Source organism: Hibiscus syriacus, unplaced genomic scaffold (genome assembly GCF_006381635.1).
Source record: "Hibiscus syriacus cultivar Baekdansim isolate YM2019G1 unplaced genomic scaffold, ASM638163v2 tig00110954_pilon, whole genome shotgun sequence".
Taxonomy (NCBI): domain Eukaryota; kingdom Viridiplantae; phylum Streptophyta; class Magnoliopsida; order Malvales; family Malvaceae; genus Hibiscus; species Hibiscus syriacus.
Window position 1 is genome coordinate 1105568 of NW_024062931.1, and position 23682 is coordinate 1129249.

General features: G+C 35.0%; 2 protein-coding genes and 1 pseudogene across 3 annotated transcripts; 1 reads left to right on the forward strand and 2 right to left on the reverse strand.

Moving 5' to 3' along the window:
* Nucleotides 1–542: 542 nt before the first annotated feature.
* Nucleotides 543–17226, reverse strand: LOC120148180 (mitogen-activated protein kinase 3). Of its 2 annotated transcripts, XM_039161351.1 has the most exons (8): nt 17038–17226; nt 16814–16943; nt 16434–16571; nt 15934–16266; nt 15574–15757; nt 15236–15456; nt 14435–14440; nt 543–552 (listed from the first exon to the last, which is right to left on the reverse strand). In XM_039161351.1, exons 1-6 carry the CDS (start codon nt 17193–17195, stop codon nt 15287–15289), a joined length of 1113 nt encoding a protein of 370 aa, XP_039017282.1. In that variant the 5' UTR covers nt 17196–17226; the 3' UTR covers nt 543–552; nt 14435–14440; nt 15236–15286. The 2 variants fall into 2 exon arrangements, with proteins under 2 accessions (XP_039017282.1, XP_039017283.1); XM_039161352.1 differs by lacking the exon at nt 16434–16571 and having other exon boundaries at nt 17038–17225.
* Nucleotides 10831–14159, forward strand: LOC120148156 (homoserine dehydrogenase-like). The gene is made up of 9 exons (XM_039161336.1): nt 10831–10867; nt 11134–11200; nt 11485–11537; nt 11879–11971; nt 12139–12240; nt 12328–12341; nt 13069–13217; nt 13802–13871; nt 14010–14159. Exons 1-9 carry the CDS (start codon nt 10831–10833, stop codon nt 14157–14159), a joined length of 735 nt encoding a protein of 244 aa, XP_039017267.1.
* Nucleotides 17227–19932: 2706 nt separating the features above from the next.
* Nucleotides 19933–23423, reverse strand: LOC120148178 (annotated as a pseudogene).
* Nucleotides 23424–23682: the final 259 nt, after the last annotated feature.

The following is a 23682-nucleotide window of genomic DNA, read 5'->3' on the forward strand; positions in this document are numbered from 1 at the left end:
AAGGTTCGATGGTGCGGACTTTGGCTTTTGGAAGATGCAGATTGAAGATTTTTTGTGCAAGAAAAATCTATATCAACATCTCTCAGGAAAGCAATCATAGGGCATGAAGAATAAAGACTGGGCTCTTCTCAATAGACAAGCCCTCAGAGTTATCCGACTGACGTTATCCCGCAATGTTACTTTCAACATAGCAAAGGAAAAGATCACGGCGGGTCTTATGGCGGCTCTCTCCAGTATGTATGAGAAGCCATCGGCCTCAAACAAAGTTCATTTGATGAAACGATTGTTCAATTTGCGGATGGCGGAAGGGGCATCAGTGGCTCAACACCTAAATGAACTCAACAGAATCACAACCCAGTTGAGTTCCGTGGAAATTGAATTCGATGATGAAGTTCGAGCTTTAATTCTCTTATCATCTCTACCAGATAGTTGGAATGCTACTGTTACAGCAGTTAGCAACTCGTCGGGAAATAGTAAATTGAAATTCGATGATATTAGGGATCTGGTACTAAGTGAAGAAATTCGACGGAGAGAATCGGGTGAAGCATCAACCTCCTCAGCCTTGCACACAGAGTCCAGAGGGAGAACTTCATAAAGAAATTCAAATTGTGGCAGATCCAAATCCAGAAGGGGAAAATCAAGAACAGGAAAAAAAGAGTTTACATGTTATAACTGCGACAAGAATGGTCACTTTTAAAAAAGATTGCCAAGCACCGAAGAAAAATATCGGCGCACAGGAATCTGCCAACGTAACAGAGGATACAGGTGATGCCATGATTCTAAGCGTCAACACTCCGATTGAATCATGGATCTTGGATTCAGGAGCATCTTTTCACTCCACCCCATACCGAGAAATCATGGAGAACTATGTCAGTGGTGATTTTGGGAAGGTTTATCTAGTTGATGATGAAATCTTGAAGATCGTCGGAAAAGGAGACATCCAATTAAAGTTGCCAAACCAGACCACCTGGACGCTAAAAGGAGTAAGACATATTCCTGGCCTCAAAAGAAATTTGATTTCTGTAGGACAACTTGATGGAGAAGGATATAACACAACTTTTTCAGGTTGTGAATGGAAGATTACCAAAGGAGTACTCGTCATTGCTCGTGGTAAGAAGACTGATACTCTCTATGTAACCTCAAATTTAGAGAATATCATTGCAACAACAGATGATGATGAAAAATCAAACCTATATCACCAAAGGCTTGGCCATATGAGCGAGAAATGGATGAATACACTTTTTTCAAAAGGGAAGTTACCGGATCTAAAAGAATGTAGATGTCGGACTATGCGAGGATTGCATCTTTGGAAAACAAAATAAAGTCAGCTTTGTAAAGATTGATAAGACACCCAAGGCAGAAAAGTTAGAGTTGGTTCATACTGATGTATGAGGACCATCTCCAGTTCAATCTCTTGCAGGCTCATTACATTATGTCACCTTCATCGATGATTCAACAAGGAAGGTGTGGGTTTATTTTCTGAAGAAGAAATCATAAGTCTTTGATACCTTCAGAAAATGGAAGACCATGGTGGAAAATGAGACTGGTTTGAAAGTCAAGAGGTTGATGTCTGACAATGGAGGAGAGTACAGAAATAGAAGATTCAAAGATTTCTGCACAAATAATGGGATCAAGATGGAGACAACAGTTCCCATGATACCGCAGCAGAATGACGTAGCAGAGCGCATGAACAGAACTCTGAATGAACGTGCCAAAAGCATGAGGATACATGTCGGATTGCCCAAATTTCTATGGGCTGAAGCTATCAACACTGCAACTTACCTGATCAATCGTGAGCCCTTAGTTCCCTTGGATGGTAGAATACCAGAGGAAGTTTGGAGCAAGAAAGAAATAAACCTTTCACACTTAAGAGTGTTTGGTTGTATTTCTTATGTACACATAGACTCTGCTCAAAGAAGTAAACTTGATGCTAAGTCCAACAAATGTGTCTTTGTTGGTTATGGCGGTGATGAGTTCGGTTACCGGTTTTAGGACTATGAAAATCAGAAGATCATCAGAAGCAGAGATGTCATTTTCAATGAGAATATGATGTACAAAGACAGGGCAACCATAGAATCAAGTAGCTCCAATACCAAAGATGAAACAAAGGAATTTGCTGAGTTTGAGGAGATTTCTAGAAATGATGTTCAGATCAATCCTGAAGCAGTTCAAGAAGAACCATGAACACCAGAACTGAGACGCTCCTCCAGAATTCCTAAACCAACCCAGCGTTATTCACCTTCTTTGCACTACTTGTTGCCAGAGTGCTATGATGAAGCAATGCAGGTGGAGGATTCAGTCAAGTGGAAGTCTTCCATGAAAGATGAGATGGACTCGCTTATGTCAAATCAGACATGAGAATTAGTTGAATTACCACAAAGCAAGAAAGCACTCCACAACAAGTGGATTTACAGGATCAAAGAAGAGCACGATGTGAGCAAACGTTATAAATCAAGATTGGTTGTCAAAGGTTTTCAGCAAAAAGAAGGTATTGACTACAATGAAATTTTCTCTCTAGTCGTAAAACTGTCTACAATCAGGCTGATGTTGAAAATTGTAGCTGCAGAAAATCTACATCTTGAGCAGTTAGATGTAAAGACAGTTTTCCTTCATGTTGATTTGGAGGAAGAAATCTATATGATGCAGCCAGAAGGCTTCATAGAGGCAGGCAAGAAAAACCTGGTATGCAGGTTGAAGAAGAGCTTGTATGGTTTAAAACAAGCTCCTAGACAGTGGTACAAGAAGCTCGATAGCTTCATGAGTATTAGTGGTTTTACCAGATGCCAAGCAGATCATTGTTGCTACATCAAGAGGTTCGACAATAGCTTCATTATTTATTATTGTACGTTGATGACATGCTCGTTGCAGCTCAGACATGCAAGAGATTATAAACTTGAAGCAAAAATTGTCGAAGCAGTTTGCTATGAAGGATCTGGGCGCTGCAAAGCAGATTCTTGGGATGAGGATTAAGAGAGACACAAAGTCAGGGACTTTGATGTTATCACAGGTTGAGTACATCAACAAAGTACTCTCCAGGTTCAACATGCAAGATGCTAAACCAGTAAGTACACCTTTAGGTGTTCATTTTTTATTCTCCAAAGAACAGTAACCAAAGATGGAGGAAGAACGTGCACACATGGTGAAGGTGCCGTATGCCTCAACAATTGGAAGTCTAATGTATGACATGGTTTGTAACAGACCATATATTGCTCATGCAGTGAGATTTGTTAGCAGGTACATGAATAATCCGAGCAAAGTACACTGGGAAGCAATCAAATGGATCCTCAAATATCTACGGGGTACTACAAACAAAGCACTTTGTTTCAAAGGTGGAGATACGATACTGACATGCTATGTAGATGCTGACTTAGCCGGAAATGTTGACATTAGAATGAGCACTACAGGGTATGTCTATACTCTAGGAGGTACTACAGTGAGTTGAGTTTCTCAACTACAGAAGATAGTTGCTCTCTCCACAACTGAAGCAGAATATGTCGTTGTTACGGAAGCCAACAAGGAGATGGTTGGCTCCAAAGTTTATTGGAAGAGTTAGGCAAGAAACAAGAAAATAATGTCTTGTATTGCGACAGTCAAATTGCTATCCATCTAGCAAAGAATCTGTCTTTTCATTCCAGGAAGAATCACATACAATTGCGCTATCATTTTATCAGGTCTCTTCTGGAAGATGGGATTTTGAAACTTGAAAAGATTAGTGGAGCTCAAAATCCGGCAGACATGTTGACAAAGACGGTGACCACGGACAAACTGAAATTGTGCTCAGCTTCAGTTGGAATGCTATAATAACAAGATTAGAAATGTTGTTGCATCGATTGAGATGTGAAGACAGATTAAAATCAGTCTTCAAGTGGGAGATTGTTAAAAGTCCAAAGTTTGACAACCAACTTTGAAAATGATTTTCAAAGTTTGGTAAATGTTTCTTTGAAAAATGGTTTTTCAAAGTTTGGTAGATGTTTGTTGAAAAATTGTAATGGGGTAATTATAATTAGTCACTGGATTTTAGGGTATTTATAAGATTAGTCCTTAAGCTTCAACTATAAATACCCTAACCCATTTAGCTTCAAAATCATCCCAAACCATTTTCTTTCTCCCAATACTAGAGAGCTTTCTTGTGAGTAGTGAGTGTTTTGTAAACACTTGTAAATTTTCTCTCTTAGTAAAAGATCTGCAGCAGTCCGGAGACGTAAGCAAAATTGGTTGAACTCCGTTATCAATTTTGGGTATTATTTTTTCGCTTTTATTTCGCATTCTCACTAATATGATTATAGAAAAATTACCCGTACTCTGTTTATTTCCCAACACCATGATGCAAAATAAAATGTAAACTCAAAAATGAAAGGTATAAACTCAGCTTCCAAATTGATTAAAGGCCCTAAAATATCACTCAAAATCCGTTCTGTACGTAACCATCCATACAATCGAACACGTGTGTTCACATAAATGTAAGGAAAACAATAAGTTGAACAAAAATAACAATAATGTATTTCCTCATATCAACAACAGCAAAGAAACAAATCAAAGGGCTTAAAACTGAAACTCCATGTATTGAACCATAAGAACCAAAACTAAAGAAAACCCATTCCTCATAATCACCTAAAACAGAAACCCAAATGGAAACATAGCAGAAAGGTATTGGCTTTAGAACCTGGAAATGTGAATTTTCAAAAAAAAAAAAAAACAGTTGACAAAGACAGTAAATATGAAGAATAAAATTTGTTATTTCTAGTAGTATATGATGTTATAAGATAATATTTGTTACAATAAAATTTTACATATTGTTAACGAACATATATTCTACGAATATAATTATTCATATTTAAATTCTCAAAAACAATAATAATAATATTTTTTATTACTAAAATCACTCAATAAATTTTATTTTTATCATACATTATACATGGTGAAATATGATAGGAAGGATTAGTCTCCATTTTTTTCCCGTCATAATGTACCTATTCCATTGGTTTACTAATTACTAGTAGTTTGATGATGAGATAACTAATTTTTAAGGTCAATTTATATATCACTTGTTAGATAAAAAAAATGTTGTTGGAAGATTGTTCCGATATGTGCATAATAGAGTATTATTTGTAATACCCCAAAAATTTAGACAATGACCAAAATGCAAATTTTGAAAATTTGATGGTCAAAGTAGAATTTTGGGAAAAAAAGTTTAGGGAATTAAGTGATAATTTCCTAAAAAGAATTTTTATTCCAAGAAAATCGGTATTTCAGATCGAGTTGAAATTTTACGAAAATTTGAAGGATGTTATAATATGGTTGGAAATATTATTTTAATATTTTGGATCAGAGAAATTTGGTTTGGAAATATGCAATTTTTCAGATTTAATCGAAACAGTGGAATTTAGTGACTAAAACACAAATTTTTTAAAATTAAAGGGGAATTTCAGAATTAAAAGTCAAAATAATTTATGTTTAACTTTGTAATATGATAATAATCAGATGGCTTGGTTTTATGGTGATTATGGAGATTCATTAATGGAAAAAATGGAATTTCCTATTGAATTGAATAAAATAATTATATTATACTATATTAGGACATGTGCTAGATTTATTTAATATTAGAGTATTATGATGGGGAAGCATTTTCAGCTCATCTTCTTCTCCAAGCCGTGGGTTTCTCTTAAGGTCAGAGAAAAATTTCAACTCAATTTCTAAGCAATTTAATTAGGATCTTGAGTAAGTTGTAAATAGAAAATTGTTATACGTGAAAAACTCTATATTTTGGTACCAATATTGCATGGTAATCTTGTTGGTGTTCAAAGATCTCAAATTTAAGGGTTTGTGTTCATATAAAGGGATCTTGAAATTGATGATGGATTTTGATGTTTGTGAGGTAGTAGATTCATATTCAAGCATGTATGATGATTAGAACATGTTTAATCTTTCTAGAACTTGTTCTTTAAATTTCGGCCATGAATGGTTTGAGTGAGGAAAATTATGGAAAAATTATAGATGGGTTGGAAATGATGAAGCAAGTATTCTATAGGCCTCAGAAAAATTGGGGATCATTTCATAAGTTTTGAAAAGTTGGGGATAAATATGTAAATTTTAGAAAATTGATGAAGAACCTAGGGATGAAGTTAAAAGAAACAGTTAGATTCTGAATTTGGCAGTAGGTTCGAAAATTCACCAGAAATTATATAAAAATAATTTGGAGATTATTTTTATATATTTGTGTTTATATATCGATCTAGTTTTGTTTAAAACAAACGGGATCAATTTCAAGGTCAATACAAAAAGATATGAATTTTTAACCAAGGAAATGTCAGAAAATTCGGACATCAGATTCTGCAAAACAGATTCTGTTGGTCAACTTTCAAAATTCATCATAAATTTTACAGAATGAATTAGAAGGAGTTCGTTATATGGATAGATTCGTATTTGAGTATAGTTTTCAACGGAATAAACGAAATTGAATTACAGTGTGTATATCAGTACAGAATACTGATTCTTTAAAGGTAGTGCAAGTTGTCAGAATATGGAAATTTTAGAAAGTTTGGTGATTGTAATATAAATTTCGAATTGTTGGGAGTGTTATTGTAATTATGCTTTTGTGTACTTGGTTGATAATAATTTCAATACTGGAATTTTTGTATTGAAATTTTAAGTGATAAAATGGTGATGGACCATTTTGTGTAAATTGGAAAAGTTGATTCTACTGTTAAAAGGAAATTATTAAGTATTAAGTATTTTGATAGTTAATGAGTATCAAATATACTATGGAATTATTTTGGGATATGTTTATGTTAGTACAATACTAACATATGTATTGTTATAAATTTGTGATTTATACAGATCATGGTTGATTTGCAATTGAAGCAAGTCAAGTATAAAAAGGGTATATTGTGGACAATAGTGAGGCACAAATATTTTGTAAGATATAAAGTGTCAAGGTGAGTGCAATACATGCATGAAATTATATATGGATGTTTTATACATCATCGGGAAGACTTGCGATAAGTCGACCTCGTTTATAACATGTTATTATGTCATTTTTATAAATTGACATGACATTGAGATGTCATTGGATGAAATTATAATGCTTTGATTTTGGGAAATATGATATTTTACCATGAATGCTTTTGAGTATAAACTGCCCCATTGTTAAATTATGATAATATACTTTGCCATGGATGAATTATATAAAATTGATTATATGCCCAAATAAGTTATTGAGGATCAGTGGTATTAATGGCATGCCATAGAGTCTAGCAGCTACAATATTAGGTAGCACTAGAGTGTCTAGAGAAGGCACATAGTGCAGGCCTTAGTGTCTAGTGAAGACACAATACAAACACTACGGTGTACTAGGTGGGTAAAATCTCGACCTCAGCACTTCGGTGCAATATTTTGACTCCTATATCGGGTTCCTCATTCAATTATATTATGTGCTATGAGTTATGTTTTATTGGTTAATAAATGATAAGTATGCAAATAAGCTTACGAGCTTATGAATAATGGCAAGTATATTGATAAAATAAGCTTACAAGCTTATGGAATTTAAATGGTAAATATTTTTGGTAAAATAAGCTTACGAGCTTATGGGATAAATGGTAATAGATTTTATATTATTTTGATCATGGTAAAATATTGGATATGTTAGTAAAATGATTTTATGGAAATTTTATTTTTGACATTGAAAATCATGCATGAATTGTATTGCACTGTTAAATGTTTTAATTGCCTCACTAAGTATATACTTAGCGTGTGATGATTTTCACGCGTAGGTATAAAGCAAAGAATAAGAATAAAGAGTTCAGAACGACATCAAGCATCGAGAGGTATATTTCAACATCAGTAAGACATCCTATAATGGAATTTGATTTAGATAGTGGCATGTAATTTGATAATGTTAAATTTATTTTGTTGAATAAATTTTGGAAATTGTTATAGTGATGAAAGGTTAATTTTTATGAGATTTATATGAAATTTTTGAAAGTTACTGTATCAGTACTGTAGCATGAACAGTAACCCGTTTTAAGCAAAATTTTCCAGTATGTAAATGGGGTACTGATTCCCCCCAACAGGGAACCGATTCTCCCACTGTTCATTGTTCACGGGTACTGTTTACTATTCATAAAAAATCTTTCGAATTAAATTGGTTACAACAAAACATGATTTATATGATATGATATTTTTATAATATCATTTACCATTTTAAGAAAATAAATTTTAAATCATGCATAAATTGGGAAATGATTTTTGAAAATTCAGATAACATCTATAATCTGTATAAGTATAATTATACATGTTATGGGTGTTACATTATTTTTTCAGTTTTTTATTGGTTTCCAATTAAGCAAAAAAGAAAATGACAAAGTAACCAAAAACAAATTTGACAAAGTAATAATACTATTTAATAGTATTTTATCATAAATAAGTCTTAAAATATATCATCTTTTTTGTTTAAATATTTAAAATATTTATTTGTTAAAATAAATATCCAAGTTTATCTTTTTATCAAAATAAATACTTAAAATGTTTTTAGTCAAAATAAATACATAAAATATTCAAATTTTTTCATCTAAATATTTGAAGTATTTTTTAATTAATATCACATTGTCAACTTTCTAGAACTTAGATGAAAAAAATTAATAACTTTAGGTACCTATTTTGTCCAAAAACACTTTAGTTATATATTTTTGACCAAAAAGATAAGTTTAAGTACTTATTTTGACAAAAAAAAAAATACTTTAGACACTTAGAATAAAAAGAGTAAACTTTAGTTACTTATTTATTATAGGCTTAATTGTAAAAAGTGCCCAAACTGTACAATTTTTCACAAATAGGTCTAAACTATCTTTTGAATGATCCATGTGCCTAACGTTGCAAGCATTGCCATTTTAGATGCCTAGGCCGTAAACGTCGTTAATTTTCCCCATTAAGTGACATGTGTCACATTATGGTAATTTTGAAAAAATACTTTAAAATTAAAAAATTAAAATTATATTAAAAACACAAAAGTTTTGAAATAGTTCTAAATATTAAAAACCTTCATTTCAACTCTAAACCTATGTCGACCGCTGTCCTTTGCCGTCGACGAAAATCCACATAACCTCACCTCCTCCCAATGATCAATAACCCTATGAAATTGCGACCGATTGACACCAATAGACGTTTTGTATCATGCGAGCCCTATGATAAAAATCATGATCCTACGTGATTTCGACGGCAAATCAACAACGACATATGACTAGGAGAATGACAGAAACTATGTCGGCGATGGTGGTTATGGCCGAAAAGGGTGATAACGATGGGTTAGGGTTAGGACTGTAAATGAGACGAGACAAATCACGAGCTACTCAAGATCGAATCGGTCAAGGCTCGATAAATACTCGGATCGAATAGACTCGACTCGAACTCTAGCTCTACTCAAATTCTTAACGAGCCGAAACGAGCTACTTGATACTCGACTCGAAAAAGCTCGTGAGGAACTCGAAAATATAATATATTAAGATTTATGTGTTGATTTTTTTTAAACTATAATAAGGCTTTCATGTATTTAAGATCCGAGTTCGAGTTTGAGGATTCAATCTTGTTAAGTTTAAGATTTTTTTTCATTTCGAGCCTTTTCGAGCTGCTCACGAGCTTCAGTTCATAATTTCGAGTTCGAGTCTACCTTAAAAATTTTAAGCTCCCGAGTTTTCGAGTCGATTCGAATTGCTGAACTCGACTCGGCTCGTTTACACCCCTAGTTAGGGTTAGGGACTTAAGATTTTTAATGATTTAGAGTTTTTTTAATTTAGGAGAAATTAGGATTTTTTATTAATATAATAATATTTTTTTCAAAAAATATATTTCAAAAATATCGGAATGTGACATATGTCACTTATCAGAGAAAACTAATAGCAGTTACGACCCGAACACCTAAGGTAGTAACATTTGTAACATTAGACACTTAAATCATTTAAAAAATAGTTTAGACAATTTTGTATGAAAAACAATATAATTTGGGCACTTGTTTTAAAATTAAGCCTTTATAATATAAGCCTATTTTAATATTCTATTAAACTATGATGGAGATTGGAAAGAACCACGATCAAACCCAAATTAACTTAACAACCAGTCAGTTTCTGTTTTCACCGATTCAGTATAAATTTCCGGAAACTTCTTGTTTCATAGAAGAAAACCCAGACCCAGAATATCAACCACAACCAAGACAATGAAGATTATCCTCCTAATTCTGATGGGCTGTGGAGGTGTTGGACGCCATCTCCTCCAACACATCATTTCCTGCAGATCCCTTCACTCCACCCTCATACTTGTTTCAATCCTTTTCCTTTCTGGATCACTTATTTTCACATAAAAGTTTGCTTCTTTTCATTTCAAGTTGTCTTTTTTTTCCTTTCATTGGATGAATTGTTTGTGAAGTGAAACGAGTTAAAGGAAACGTCTTTAGAATAATTTTCATTAATGATGACTAATGAGTGATGACTATATTGATTTGGATGCAAGTTTGATTGTCGTCTCTTATGTTGCATGGTAGGGAGTTCATTTGCGAGTTGTAGGAGTATCTGATAGTAAATCATTAGTTATTGCATCAGAATATCAGATGTCAAACAAAAAGAGTTGGATGATAACGTTTTAGCTGAAGTTTGTAGGGTAAAATGGGACAGTTCTTCATTGTCAAAACTTACTAGCTTAGGTAAATTCTTTTATACCCCTTTCTTTTTTGTTTTGTTTATCAGACAAATGCTGTTTCTTTATTGTATTTTACCTATGCTTCTTCGTTGAATACTAAATGTAGATGAATATCAGGTGTTCTCCAGTCTAGAATCAAGAAAAAAAATGCTAGACATTGCAACAATTCTTGGAAAATCAACAGGTTTGTATGGTATTCTTTTGGTGGACATTTTTTCTCCACAATGTAATCATGTTACTAGCTTAATTGGATGTGAAAATCTTCATTCATGGCTGCCATTTTATTTTTATATTTTTGTAATTTTGCCACAGTTTAGCCCTTGTAGATAGCTCGGCCAGTTCTGAGATGTCTTTTTTGCCACAGAATGTGATCATATATTAGCTTTTTTTATGTGGATTTCTTAGTCCATTGCAACCTATATGATTATGTTTTTTGTAATTTTGCCATAGGTTTAGCCCTTGTAGATTGCACAGCCAGTTCCGAGACTATTGGAGTGCTAAAAGGAGTAGACCTGGGGTGCTGTGTTGTTCTGGCGAACAAAAAGCCTATTACATCCACATTGGTAATAAGCTCTTCTGCACATCCTCATTAGTGAACTTGAAACAGTTAGGATGCTTTCTCACCGTCAATTTATAGTTTTTCAGTTCCACTGATGCTAATGTTTTCAGTTTGAACTCCAAACCATCGATAAAGTAACATACTTTGTTGTTAACATTTTATTTATACATCTCTATGATTTTTATATCTATGCGTTGCTGCTTGTCTAAATTGTTATGATGTTTCTTTCCCTTGTTCTGCAGGAGGATTATGACAAATTGGTTTCACATCCTCGACACACACAGAATGAGTAACTGTAAGCCAACTTGAAACAATCTCTTTACTGTATTTTTTGCTTCATGTACGGGGCAGATGCAGCTTGATGTATCTGCACTGCAATATATCAAGCTTTTTCTACTAATTTAGTTTTTATTATTTGTTAGGTCGGTGCTGGTCTTCCAGTCATATCATCAGTAAATCGCATAATTTCATCTGGAGACCCCATCCATCTTATTGTTTGAAGTTTGAGTGGTATAAATTTGTTAACGCATTGAGATTAATCCACAGTATTAGTTTTCTGTAGGGTTTTCACTTTTCAGCTATGTATATCTTTTAATTTTGGTTTGAGTATTATATATATAAATTTCATTTTGACAGGTACATTGGGTTATTTAATGAACGAGGTTGAAGACTGCAAGCCATTGAGCCAAGTCGTTAGATCTGCTAAAAGCTTGGGATACACCGAACCAGGTATTTAGAAAACTAAAATTGACATCTTTTCTCTATGCATGGATTCCACCCTTTAAAACTTCGACTCTTCTATTTGGCCCATGCTATTTTCGCAAAGAATTTGGATCCTACAAGATCTTTCATAGTTATCGCAAATGTAATGATACTGCGTACTCTTGTCATTGCAGATCCACGAGATGACCTTAGTGGAATGGATGTTGCAAGGAAGTTTCAAATGAATATGTTTTCCATGTTCTTGATTAGTACTCTGTTTTTCTCAGATATGAATAGTATTTGCATGCATATATCAATATAAACCATTATGACATACAGATGTGCATTATCATATTTTTGGACCTCTTGTATGTGGGTTTTAGGGTTTAATTTCAAGGTTTGAAAATATATCGGGTTTAGTACCTTTCTTACGTTGCCTTTTCTTCATGGTATTTTCTAGTTTTTGTATACACTCTCAAACACACTGTAGTTCATGCTCATATATTCCAACAATTTGTAACTTTTGCACAGTAAATTTGAGAATAATTTGGTTGTTCACTGTCTGATGATAATAGAAATGCGCCAAAATATATAACATTGGCATAATAGCCAATGTGATCTTTTGAATAGGAAAGCTACTTCTGCTAATGGTTGGTATCTTTGATGCATAATTCGATACTTGGTCGTATGGATTATAGCTGGATTAGTGACTATCCATCGACACATTTTATTTAGAAGTGATGAAAAACTTATTACACTCGCATAGATTTTCTGCAGTGCTTTAGTTTTTTTTCTTCTCTGAAACAGGCTTTAGTCCTCGCCCAGCTTCTTGGGAGACGCATTGACTTAGATAGCATAAAGATTAGTACTGAAACACTCTGTTGCCTCCTATCCTATTGATTGCTTTAGAAGTCATAAAGGTTAGTACTGAAACTCAATGGATTAAAGTTATTTTTTTAATTATTACTAAAAAAAAACTTTAATCCATTGAGTTTTAAATTTTATGCAGGCTAATATTTTACAAACGTTATAAAAATTGGTTATTTCATAGAAATTGCTTGGTTTTAAGTAGTGTTATTCGGTATCTGTTTAAGTCTTCGGTTTTCTGTGGTTTTATGTTCAAGTTGGCGCTTCAACATTTGCCAGTTGGTTTTAAGTTGGATGCTAAACACGATATTGCAATTGTAACTGAACCTTGCTCTTTGCTCAGTGCATTGAGCTCAGTCAGGATAAAGGGGTATACTTTGGGAGGGAGGAGTTTAAAAATGAACTGGTTTGTTTTAAGCATTATTCAAATAGTCTTAACTTCGTTTTGATGGTTTGGTATATTCTTGTAGATTTAGAGCTTGTATCCCGAAGAAATGGCACCTAATAAGATGTCTCTTGAGGACTTGTAAAGCTTGACAACAATATCGAAGAGAGAGTTAGAAAAGCTTCACTCAATGGGAATATCCTCCGTTATGTATGCGTTATAGAAGGCTCAAGGTATTCAAATATTCATGCTAATTCTATTAAATTATGAATAGAAACATCACACTGATGGAAGATCAAACACCTATAGGTTTTAAAAAGTTGTCGAGATCTCTTATTCTTATCTGAGGTCTGATGATGATAGTAGATTTCTCAGATATAACCATATACTAGTGCAATCCCAAACGACGTTTTCAAGTACAGATTGAAATGTAAAAGGAGGTTAATTTAAGGCGTTGATAATGTTTGCAAAATTAAACCATTCTGCTTCCAGTAATGTCTATGAATATCCTTGAATCGGACTTGATTATTGCGACAATCTGTTATTTTTCTGTCTCGGGACTTGCTTATAACCTAATGATTCCTTGACTTTATTTCTTCTTTTAGGTGTGACGTTGGAATTCAAGAACTTCCTAAAAATTCTGCTTTGGGAAGATTGAGAGGAAGTGACAATATGGTAAGCTTCCCCTTTCTCTTATATTGTTTCCTTCTCTCACTTTGAAATTCTACTCTGGTGAATAATTTTTTAAATTTAGGAAACCCTTCAACTTATTAGATATGAAGTTGAAATACATTTTACCTGGTGCAATTGCAGCTAGAAATATATAGTCAATGTTATAGCGAACAGCCCTTAGTTATTCAAGGCGCGGGAGCCGGGAATGATACTACTGCTGCCGGTGTGCTTGCGGACATCCTTGACATTCAGAATCTATTTCCCTTAAAGGAATCAGGTTCATCAACTTGAGGAGACTTCAAGACTCGAGTTGCCGTGCATTTCATCTACAAGAATGAAGATAAGAGGCATGAGGTTTCCGAATGTCAAATAATTCCGTTTGGGAACAAGCTTACTGAATGTTTGTTGGGATGTTCCATGGTAAACAACGTGCAAACCCTCCGTGGCGCTGCCATAGATCGATTCGAGTAAGCATCTACTTCAGTTTGGTTGAAGGACCTAAAGCATTAAAATAAAAACAATCTTTCATAATTAAGTCAATTAGCTCAGAATGTCTAGTTATTTACTATCAGATGCTTTAGTTTCTGTCATTAAGGAGAACTGCGGTAGTTAAGTGAATGCTAATTAATTTGCCTCAGCTTAAATTATAAGAGCATTATTAGGACATCACACGGGGGACTATTGTCTGATATGGAGATTAAGGATATAAAAAACGTGCAATATTTAATTACTCCATTAGTTACCAAGTTCCAGGGGGAACCCCACCCTTCCCCATACATGGACAACCATGTGGTGTGATGCAATACATTAATCTTATTTTATTACTATTTATATTTGACCCTCTTATTAAATTTCTTCTAGTTCCATCCCTAGTTTTAAGATCGGATCATTTTGGGTTACTCGTTCAGATCATTTCAAATTCGAATCGTTCTAGGTTAAGGTTAATTTCGGTTCAGATTGAATGGCTTGTGCTGGGTTTTTTTATTATTATTATTATGGTTAAATAAAAATTCACGAGTAACAGCCGGTGATAAGACGTGTTCTATAAAATTCAACACTAAATAAAAAATTCTCCTTGATGGACAAAAATTATGCAAACTAATGTCAATTTTCATTGATATTGGTTACAACAAGATCTTTAAATACAGCTGAAAAAGATACACGCAAAAGAAATAAACAAATAACCATATCAGGATAAGAGAAAAAAACACCGTGTTTATGAAGTCTTGAGCCTTGAAAATGGTTGCAAGGCACCGATGTCATGAAAGTTAACGTCAATGGTGGTCAAGGCTGCAAAGCAAAGCCGCTCCAAAGATATTGCAGATGCAAATGGATCGCAAACTATCGGCCACCACTAGGTAATTACACCAAACATTACTTGAAATGGCGCATTTTGAAGATAGGACCATATTTTATTATTAAGCATAATCTGGATTTAGAGCTAAGGCCTCCTGGTAAATCATATCCTTCATCTGCTCTTCTCCCAACGGTTGCTGCTCGAATTCAAAAGAGAATGGCTCGGTGCATACCGGTTCGTCAGCTATGTCGTGCAATCTTTCGAGATACGGATGTGCCAATGCTTCTTCGACTGTCCATTTAACAGATTTTAACACATGCAAGAGAAATATGGTAATTGTGTAATTCATCTCAATTAAAAGACCTCAACACTGGATCCATAATCCATAATCCATAATGTAGCACTTACCAGTAATTCTTTTGGTCGGGTCAAATGTCAACATTCTGTCAATGAGATCAATGGCCAATGGATGAACATTTGGGAAAAGTATTGCTAGTGATTGACGCGGATGTGTAGGGAGCTGCCGGATATATCTCCTTGCATCCTCATTCCGGAGAAATCCGAGATCGGATTCGGTTGGTGTGCCGAGCAGCTATAAAGCAGAAAAGGCATTGGTATGTCTTTATCTAAACAAAGAAATAAATCACCAAAATTACAATACTATTATCAAATCCTCAAACTAAAATCCCATACCACATTAAATTACCAAAATTATAATACCATACAAGTTACTGAAGTGTACAAGTATTTGCTTAAACCTTAAATTACCTCGGTCAGTAAACGCATTTGATGGACATGATCTTTTCCAGGAAACAGAGGCTTTCTATTCATGAGCTCCATGAAAATACAACCAACAGACCACACATCTATGGCGGCTGTGTAGTCCAAAGAGTTTAGCAATATCTCCGGCGCCCTATACCATCTCGTGACAACATATTCAGTCATAAAATCGTTGTCGGAAGTAGGTCGAGCGAGACCAAAGTCACAAATCTTAAGATCACAATTAGCATTCAGCAAGAGGTTGCTGGGTTTCAAATCTCTATGAATGACATTGGCAGAATGTAAGTACTTCAGCCCTCGAAGAAGCTGGTATAAGAAATACTGCATACCACGCAACAAAATGAAACAAAATCAACATACACATACATATATAGACGACTTCGAATATTATATATTTTGAGACGATTAAAACATAGATGGGAGTCTTTACGTTCCCTCCAGTTCTCCGATGTTCATCGGAAAACTTGAGGAAAAAGGATATTGTGTACCTGGCAATGATCTTCGGATAAACCCTGATTAGAGCGAATGATTTGGTGAAGATCGGTATCCATGAGCTCAGTGGCAATGTAAACATCATTAAATTCTCTCCGTAAAGGCGGAGGAATCACATCTCTGATTCCGATAACCTGTTTATCAAGAATAAAGTCTCTACTTAAAGAATCAATTTAACTTTAAACTAAAATGGAGATTGAAATTGCTGAGGAAAAGGAATTCGTTGACTTTTGGTTAACAATTTTAAATCTTTGAAATTAAGGTTTCCATTTCCTTGACCAGTTCGTTCTTTGATTCTTGGACATCATCTCCTAACAATTATACAATAAGAACTTCAAAATTTCAAAAAAAGAAAAGAAAAAGAGAGAGAGCTTACGTTTTCGTGATCCAAATGTCGAAGGAGCTTAATCTCACGAAGTGTCCGCTTAGCGTCCATGTGATTATCAAAAGTGTTGGCGATTTTCTTTACAGCAACCATCTCATTCGTTTCCGAATTCAACACCGAGCTTCAAAATTCAAAAAAAGAAATCAAACATCAATCCAGAAATCAAAATTAACAAAGAGAAAAATCAGAACTTATAATTTAGTGAAATCGCATACCAAACGATGCCGTAGGCTCCACGACCGATAGGCATGATCGGAGGCCGATACTTCGATGTCACCTCGAACAAATTTCCAAAAATATTGTATTGAATAAATCGACCTCCGTGTGTATTAATAGCCGGAAAATCTCCAAATTGACCGCCGGCGTCAGCCATTTCGCTACCTTTTACTGCTTTCTTTTTATTTTTATTTTTTTGCTTTCTCTTTGAGGAGATACAAAGTAACTTATATAGAGAGAAAAACCATTAAAAAAAGTAATATTTTTGTCAATTCAGTCAGAGCTTGAGAGTCAAAGCGAGCTTAGGAGCTTCGACTTAGCCAAGAGGAAAGGGCAAGGAAAACGCGCGAGGAGATGAAAAACGCGTTTAATGGATGGCTGAGATTGTAGCCGCCTCTGATATACGGTTGAGATTTGATAGCATTTTTTCAACGGTCTAATTTGCATACCGATTGCCCCTTAGATTGATGGGTTAAAATTAAGGTAAACTAACTATTTAAGTCACCCAACTATTACTGAATTTCTGTTCAGGTCATCCAATTATATTCTTTTTGATATTCTGGTCTCTATCTCATTCTCCCTCAATGGCGTTAGATGAATCAAAAAGGAAAACTAGATGATTTTGCTCGTCTAATTTTGACTCCCAAAATGAAGTTTTTTTTTATTAAGCGTGATTTTAAAGTAGTATCCGTTCTGGTACAGCTACTAATGCTCGAAACTGTGACATCTAAAAACAACAACGAGTCCTTTAACCATTGAGATAAGAAAAAAAAAATCCAAATCCATAATGGGCTTAAATAACAAAGAGATGACTCCTTACTGTTCCGAATCATGTAATGATTAACTGCTCGAAAATAAGATACAAGAAATGGTCAAAATGAAAGTGCTTTAAAAGTTGGGTAATCATTGTTGCACTTTATCCTTCAGAATATTTCTTTATTACTTTAAGAAATCATATTTTATTGTTAATTTTATTATAATTCCTGTTATATATTTGAATATCGCTGTTTAAAAGATCATACAATAATGCAAAACATATATTTATTTTATGCTATTTTTTTATTTGTATGAAATGTGTATTCGTCCTAAGTTTAATTTTAGATTTACCACTCGAAAAATAAAAAATATACGTTTCAGGACTCCAAAGTTCAATCAACGTCTAAATCAATTACGGTTCACTTTAAAACCACGAAGAAATGTGATTAGCTACAACCCAGATTGTTGTAGATATATAATAATTCATTCATGTGGATCTTTAAGTGTCATTCATCCTGACGAATGCCCCATTCTTCTTCTAGAGTGAGTTCAAACAAGGAAATATGGACAACGTCAAGACGTAGCATTTCATCTCGAGTAAACATTTTAACAAGAATTCTTAAAAAAAATCTCGAGGGTATTTCTTCTTCTTAATAATACACAATAAAAACCCTAAACTCTAAATTTATATTTATAATCCTAAACCCAATGACTACAAACAACTAAAACATTAAAAAATCACATGAAACTCGTCACATCAACATGACGAGTTTCATAGACTTTTTTAAATTTATTATAATTTAAAAATTAGTTACTGAATTTTAAAAAAAAAATTCAACGGACTCGTATCGTCTACATGGCAAGTTTAAAGAAATATATTATAATATTAGATCATACGAGACCCACTTACTTAAGATTATTTAAAAATATTATTTGAGCAAACTCGTCACTCGACATGACGAATTTATCATATACTGTAGCATTTATTGTAAATCCAAAAAAAAATTATGTGTGGTCTAATGGGCCAATTAAATATACCGCCGGCATCATATGCCAATTTTGCCTGCTTATCTCACGAGATAAAACTAGGAAAACACCCATATGTAAGAATTTGACAGAGATTTTTTTCTTTAGACACAAGATCATCTATTCGACGTAAATTTTTCCTTCAGACACGATCATCTATTAGCTCGATGAAGATGATTATGTCCATATTAGGACACAAGTTTGGAAGTGGTATAATCACCAATAGTCGATACCGAGCATATTGGTAGACTGTAAAGATGATTTTGTCAATATTAGGATGCTTACAAGTTTGGAAGTGGTCAAATCACCAATGCTCGATATCAAGCATATTGATAGATTTTCCACTACCAAGAAACCAAGTGATGAAGTAACGGTCAGAAAACTCAAGAGAGCTAGGACTGTCGTTCGGAAACCTAATTCTAGGGTGTTCAAATAACCGAACTAATTTGGTTAACCGATTGAACCGAATTAATTTGATTAATTCGATTCGGTTACCGAATTAGTTCGGTCGGTTAACAGTTAAGAAAATTTTTAGAATTCGGTTAACGGTTAATTCGATTCGAATTCGGTTAATTAACCGAATTAACCGAAATTAAATTTTTAAATATTAAATATATTATATATAACATATGGGCTCAACCCAAACCATTTAAAACCCAATTAATAATTTAAGATCCAATAACTTTTAAACCTAAATCAATATTAATTAATTAAAAAAATTATATAAATTTTTTATTTTATAATTATATATTATTTAAAATAATTGTAAACTGTTTTTTTAATTAAAAAATATTAAATATATTATATATAACATTTGGACTAAGCCCAAACTATTTAAAACTCAATTAATAATTTAAGATCCAATAACTTTTAAATCTAAATCAATATTAATTAATTAAAAAATTTATCTGAAATTTTTATTTTATAATTATATATTATTTAAATTAATTATAAATTTTTTTTTGAATTAAAAAACATTTAATTTTTATATAAATTAGAAAATTTAAAAAAAAAATCGGTTAATTCGAAAATTAACCGAATTAACTGAAATTTATTTGGTTCGGTTAATATGTTTGAAAAAAAGTTCGATTCGGTTAACGTTTAAAAAAAAAGTTCGATTAATTCGGTTAAGGGTAGTTCGGTTCGGTCGGCACTGTTTTAACCGAAAAGCCCGCAGCTGTTTTGTTCTTTTTGAGATTTTTGAATTTGGTATCCCCTCTTAAAACATAAGCTAATTGCTTTCCAACATTTTGGATGTCGAAGCCAGCCATGGATGATCCATTCTCACCATGCTTTGCAGAAACTGAAGAATCCAAATGCATGTTAAACTCTTTCTCGTCCTTGGTGAGTTGCACGGCCACTGCAGCAGGAAACTGGCTGGCAATTGCTAGACTACGGTCAACATTAACACCATCATAGCCACAATCATGGTCCCAACCATGAGTGTCCAAAACTGGTCTTGCCATGAATTGATTAGTTGGTTCCAAGAATCGGTACCTGTATGCTGGATTATTGGCATCAAAGGAAGGTGGTAGGACCATATCAGGTAATGGAACTGGTACAGCAGCTGGAGCACCAGTTTCCTGATCAACATCTTCCCCCGTGTTACCATATTCATCGACGGAAGGCTTTCATTTCTTCATATTTCTCATTCTTCTCAACTCCTCTCTCCACTGCTTTTTCTGGAGGAGCTTCACACGGTAATCATACTCCTCAAAATATGCCTTCCTTCGCTCCTTGGTAAGCTTACCAAGCTACACTTTCCTTAGAGGTCTGAATGGTGGGAGCTGATCATATTCATCCTCATCTTCTTCTTGATCCGAATAAGATAAATCGGCCATATCAATATCCGAGTCACCATTATTATCACCCTGATCAGTGGAGAGTTAGGATGACTACGAGTCTGCAACAACCAAGATAATAAGTATGGAAGAGGAGGAGACCGAACACGAAAACCAAAGAGCTTCCGATGGTCAAACGGATCTTGAGGTTTGGAGAGAGAATTTGCTTCGGATAAGACTTCGATAGAGTAGCATAACAACAATAGTTGAGGTCTCCAGGTTTGACCGTTAGGTAGCACCTTGTGGCCATCTCTATTCTTTCGACATGATGGATGATTTTCAACAAGACAAACAGGATTCATCAAACTTGGATTCATCATGCGCAGATCACCAACAGCCTGAGCAACAGACTGCTGAACAACATGGGAACGTTGGGCAACAAACACCTCATAACTCAAAGGTGAGCCAGATGGTCCATCAGGGGGTGCGAAGCAGCATGAGTCAAAGCAATTAAGGCATTTTTCCAGATAGAGCTGCCAAGAGAACTATTGATTGATCTTAACAGTGGCAAATCATTAAGATCCCGGGTCTGGATGTCCAACTGATCAACATAGACAACAACATCAGAGTGACACTTCTTTATGAATTGTTTTATAGAAGCTAGGACCCTGCGATTGGCACCTTGCTCCATGGCTGAAGATCTCAAACCTGGGGTATCAACGATCCTCAGTTTCACACCATCTACTATTCCTGTAATCTTGTTCACAACCGTAGTGGCAGGCTCGAACGCATCAATTGAGGTCTTCACCTCACCAAAGATTGAATTTATTGTGGAGCTCTTGCCCACACCAATCTTCCCAAGAACAAGTACATTCAAGGAGAAGCTTAAATCATCTTTACCGTCTGTTTCAAGCTCCAGAGCTTTCCTCTTTGCAGAATCAATGCTAAACAGTTCACTGGTTTATCTGCCCGCAACAAGTGCCAGTCTATAAAGAACTTGTGCTGCTATAGAATCTTCTGTTGAAAGTCTGAGCCTCTGAATGAGTCTCAAGGATTCGACTCTTATAAGCTGTAATTTTTCCAATTTTATTTTATCTTCTTCACTTAAGTTATTGTCAGAATCTCTCCTACTTGTTTCAGGAGGACTAAATATGTTAGGCCTGTTAGATCAAGATGCAGATTTTGCATTTTGCAGTAAGGATCCTAAACCTGCAGGACGTTCCATAGAGAAAAGCCTGGAACCATCTTGAGAGGTTATAGTAATGTTACTGCCATCAGAGCCACCACCAGTTACTGCTTTCAGGAGGGCAGCCAAAGCAGCTGAATCAAATAACTTCTTCCCTTCCCCTTCTTCATCGCTATCCCCTTCTTCATCTGAATCAATGACAAGCTGATCATCAATTATCTGAGAATGATCATGAGAAGTATCAGCACTTGAGTGAGAAGCAATGGCAGATCTTCTCTCTAGCTCTTCCAAGAATTGCTTAGCAGCTTCAGCATTCTCGAAGAACATACTCAGTCTCTCCATCTGTATCTGAGCCTCCAATTGCAAGGCCTTCATTTTGATGGTGCTTCTCTTCCATTTCACCTTCTAAACGGACATCTTCAGAAAATGTAGTTTGTTCTACAGACGTACGTGAATTAGGTTCTTCCACTGCCATGGTTACCGATCTTTTGATTTGAGAATCACTATCAGAATTCTCCGTTTCATGAGCTGCCATCATTTTGGTAGGTTGAGAAGACTGATCCGTTGGCTGAATTCCATCTCTACCCCCTCCATCTATTTTATCAGGAGACGCTTGTTCCAACATATCAATACATACCTCCTTTTTTAGGTCATTTAGCTCGGTTCCAGAATCATCTTTACCAAGCAAACTCCCACTAGCAGCATCAGCTTTCCTCTCGGCATCAGTTTCTGATGTCCGTTCAGGAGCTAAGACCTCAATAGTTTCCATCGGTCACCTTATCATGACTAAGCTGATTGAAACCATCGTCCAAGCTCGCATTCCCAGCAACTGGAACCACCTCTGCTTCCTTAATCTCAGCTGTCTGAATGCACGAAGCATCTCCAGTTAAAGGTGTTGCATCAACAGCCAACTCCTCTCCACTGGAAAATTTTGGAACATCTGCTTCAACTACCTTATAATTCCCCTCTTCCGCAATCATAGAATTGACAAGCTTAGCTACATCACCTTCGACTGAATTGTTCTCAACCATCCCAATTCTACCTTCCGCTCCACTTTCCATAGACGAAACGGATTGGTCAGCTTCACCAATGGAGCCCATTTCCAGTTTGACCTCCGTGTCTCCATTACCAACACTTTCAATATCAGGCTTTTCCATTGACCCCTCGCGTCTAAATTCCTGTAAATCATTGCCACCACCCCCAAGCGAGTCGTCTTTCAAAATCCCATTTGAACCATCAGAACCAGCGAAAGGGACATCGCTAACAAAAGGGTCGGCCATAAATGGCCTCTGGGGCGCTGTTTCAAAAATCCCCTCACCATTCTCGTTATCACGAGTTTTACCTTTTTCGTCATCTTTCAAAGCATGTTCGCTAAAGGAGTTAGTTATCAACCTAGAATCATCATTCGATGCTAAATACGAAGAAGATAAAGAAGGAGAAGAACCTGGAGAGTTGGTTCCCGGGAAAGAAGGCTCGGCGTCCATGGGGAGATAGAGAATTAGGGTTTTAGGATATGATAAGGTAAAATTCGGATTGGGTTGCTGGAATTTGTGAAATACCAGAACTTAAGGAAGATGATAAAGATAAGGTGGGGTGGAAGCTAAGGCTTTTGGGAGTTCGTAATTTACCACATTGTCTGTTTGGATGTATTTGAAAAATAAGAATGCTGTCCCTTGTTCCATATGTATAGGGTAAGGGGAGGTAAGATAGTAGGCTGTCCCCAACACTAGGTTGAGAACAGCTTCCGTAAGAAACCTCCAAATTATGAAATGTCCTCCATGGGACTCGATCCCACGACCTCAAGGTTAAGAACCTTGTACTCTACCAACTGAACTGGATGGTCATTTCTATTTAAAAAATAAGAAAAATCAATATTCACTTCCTCATATAAATTT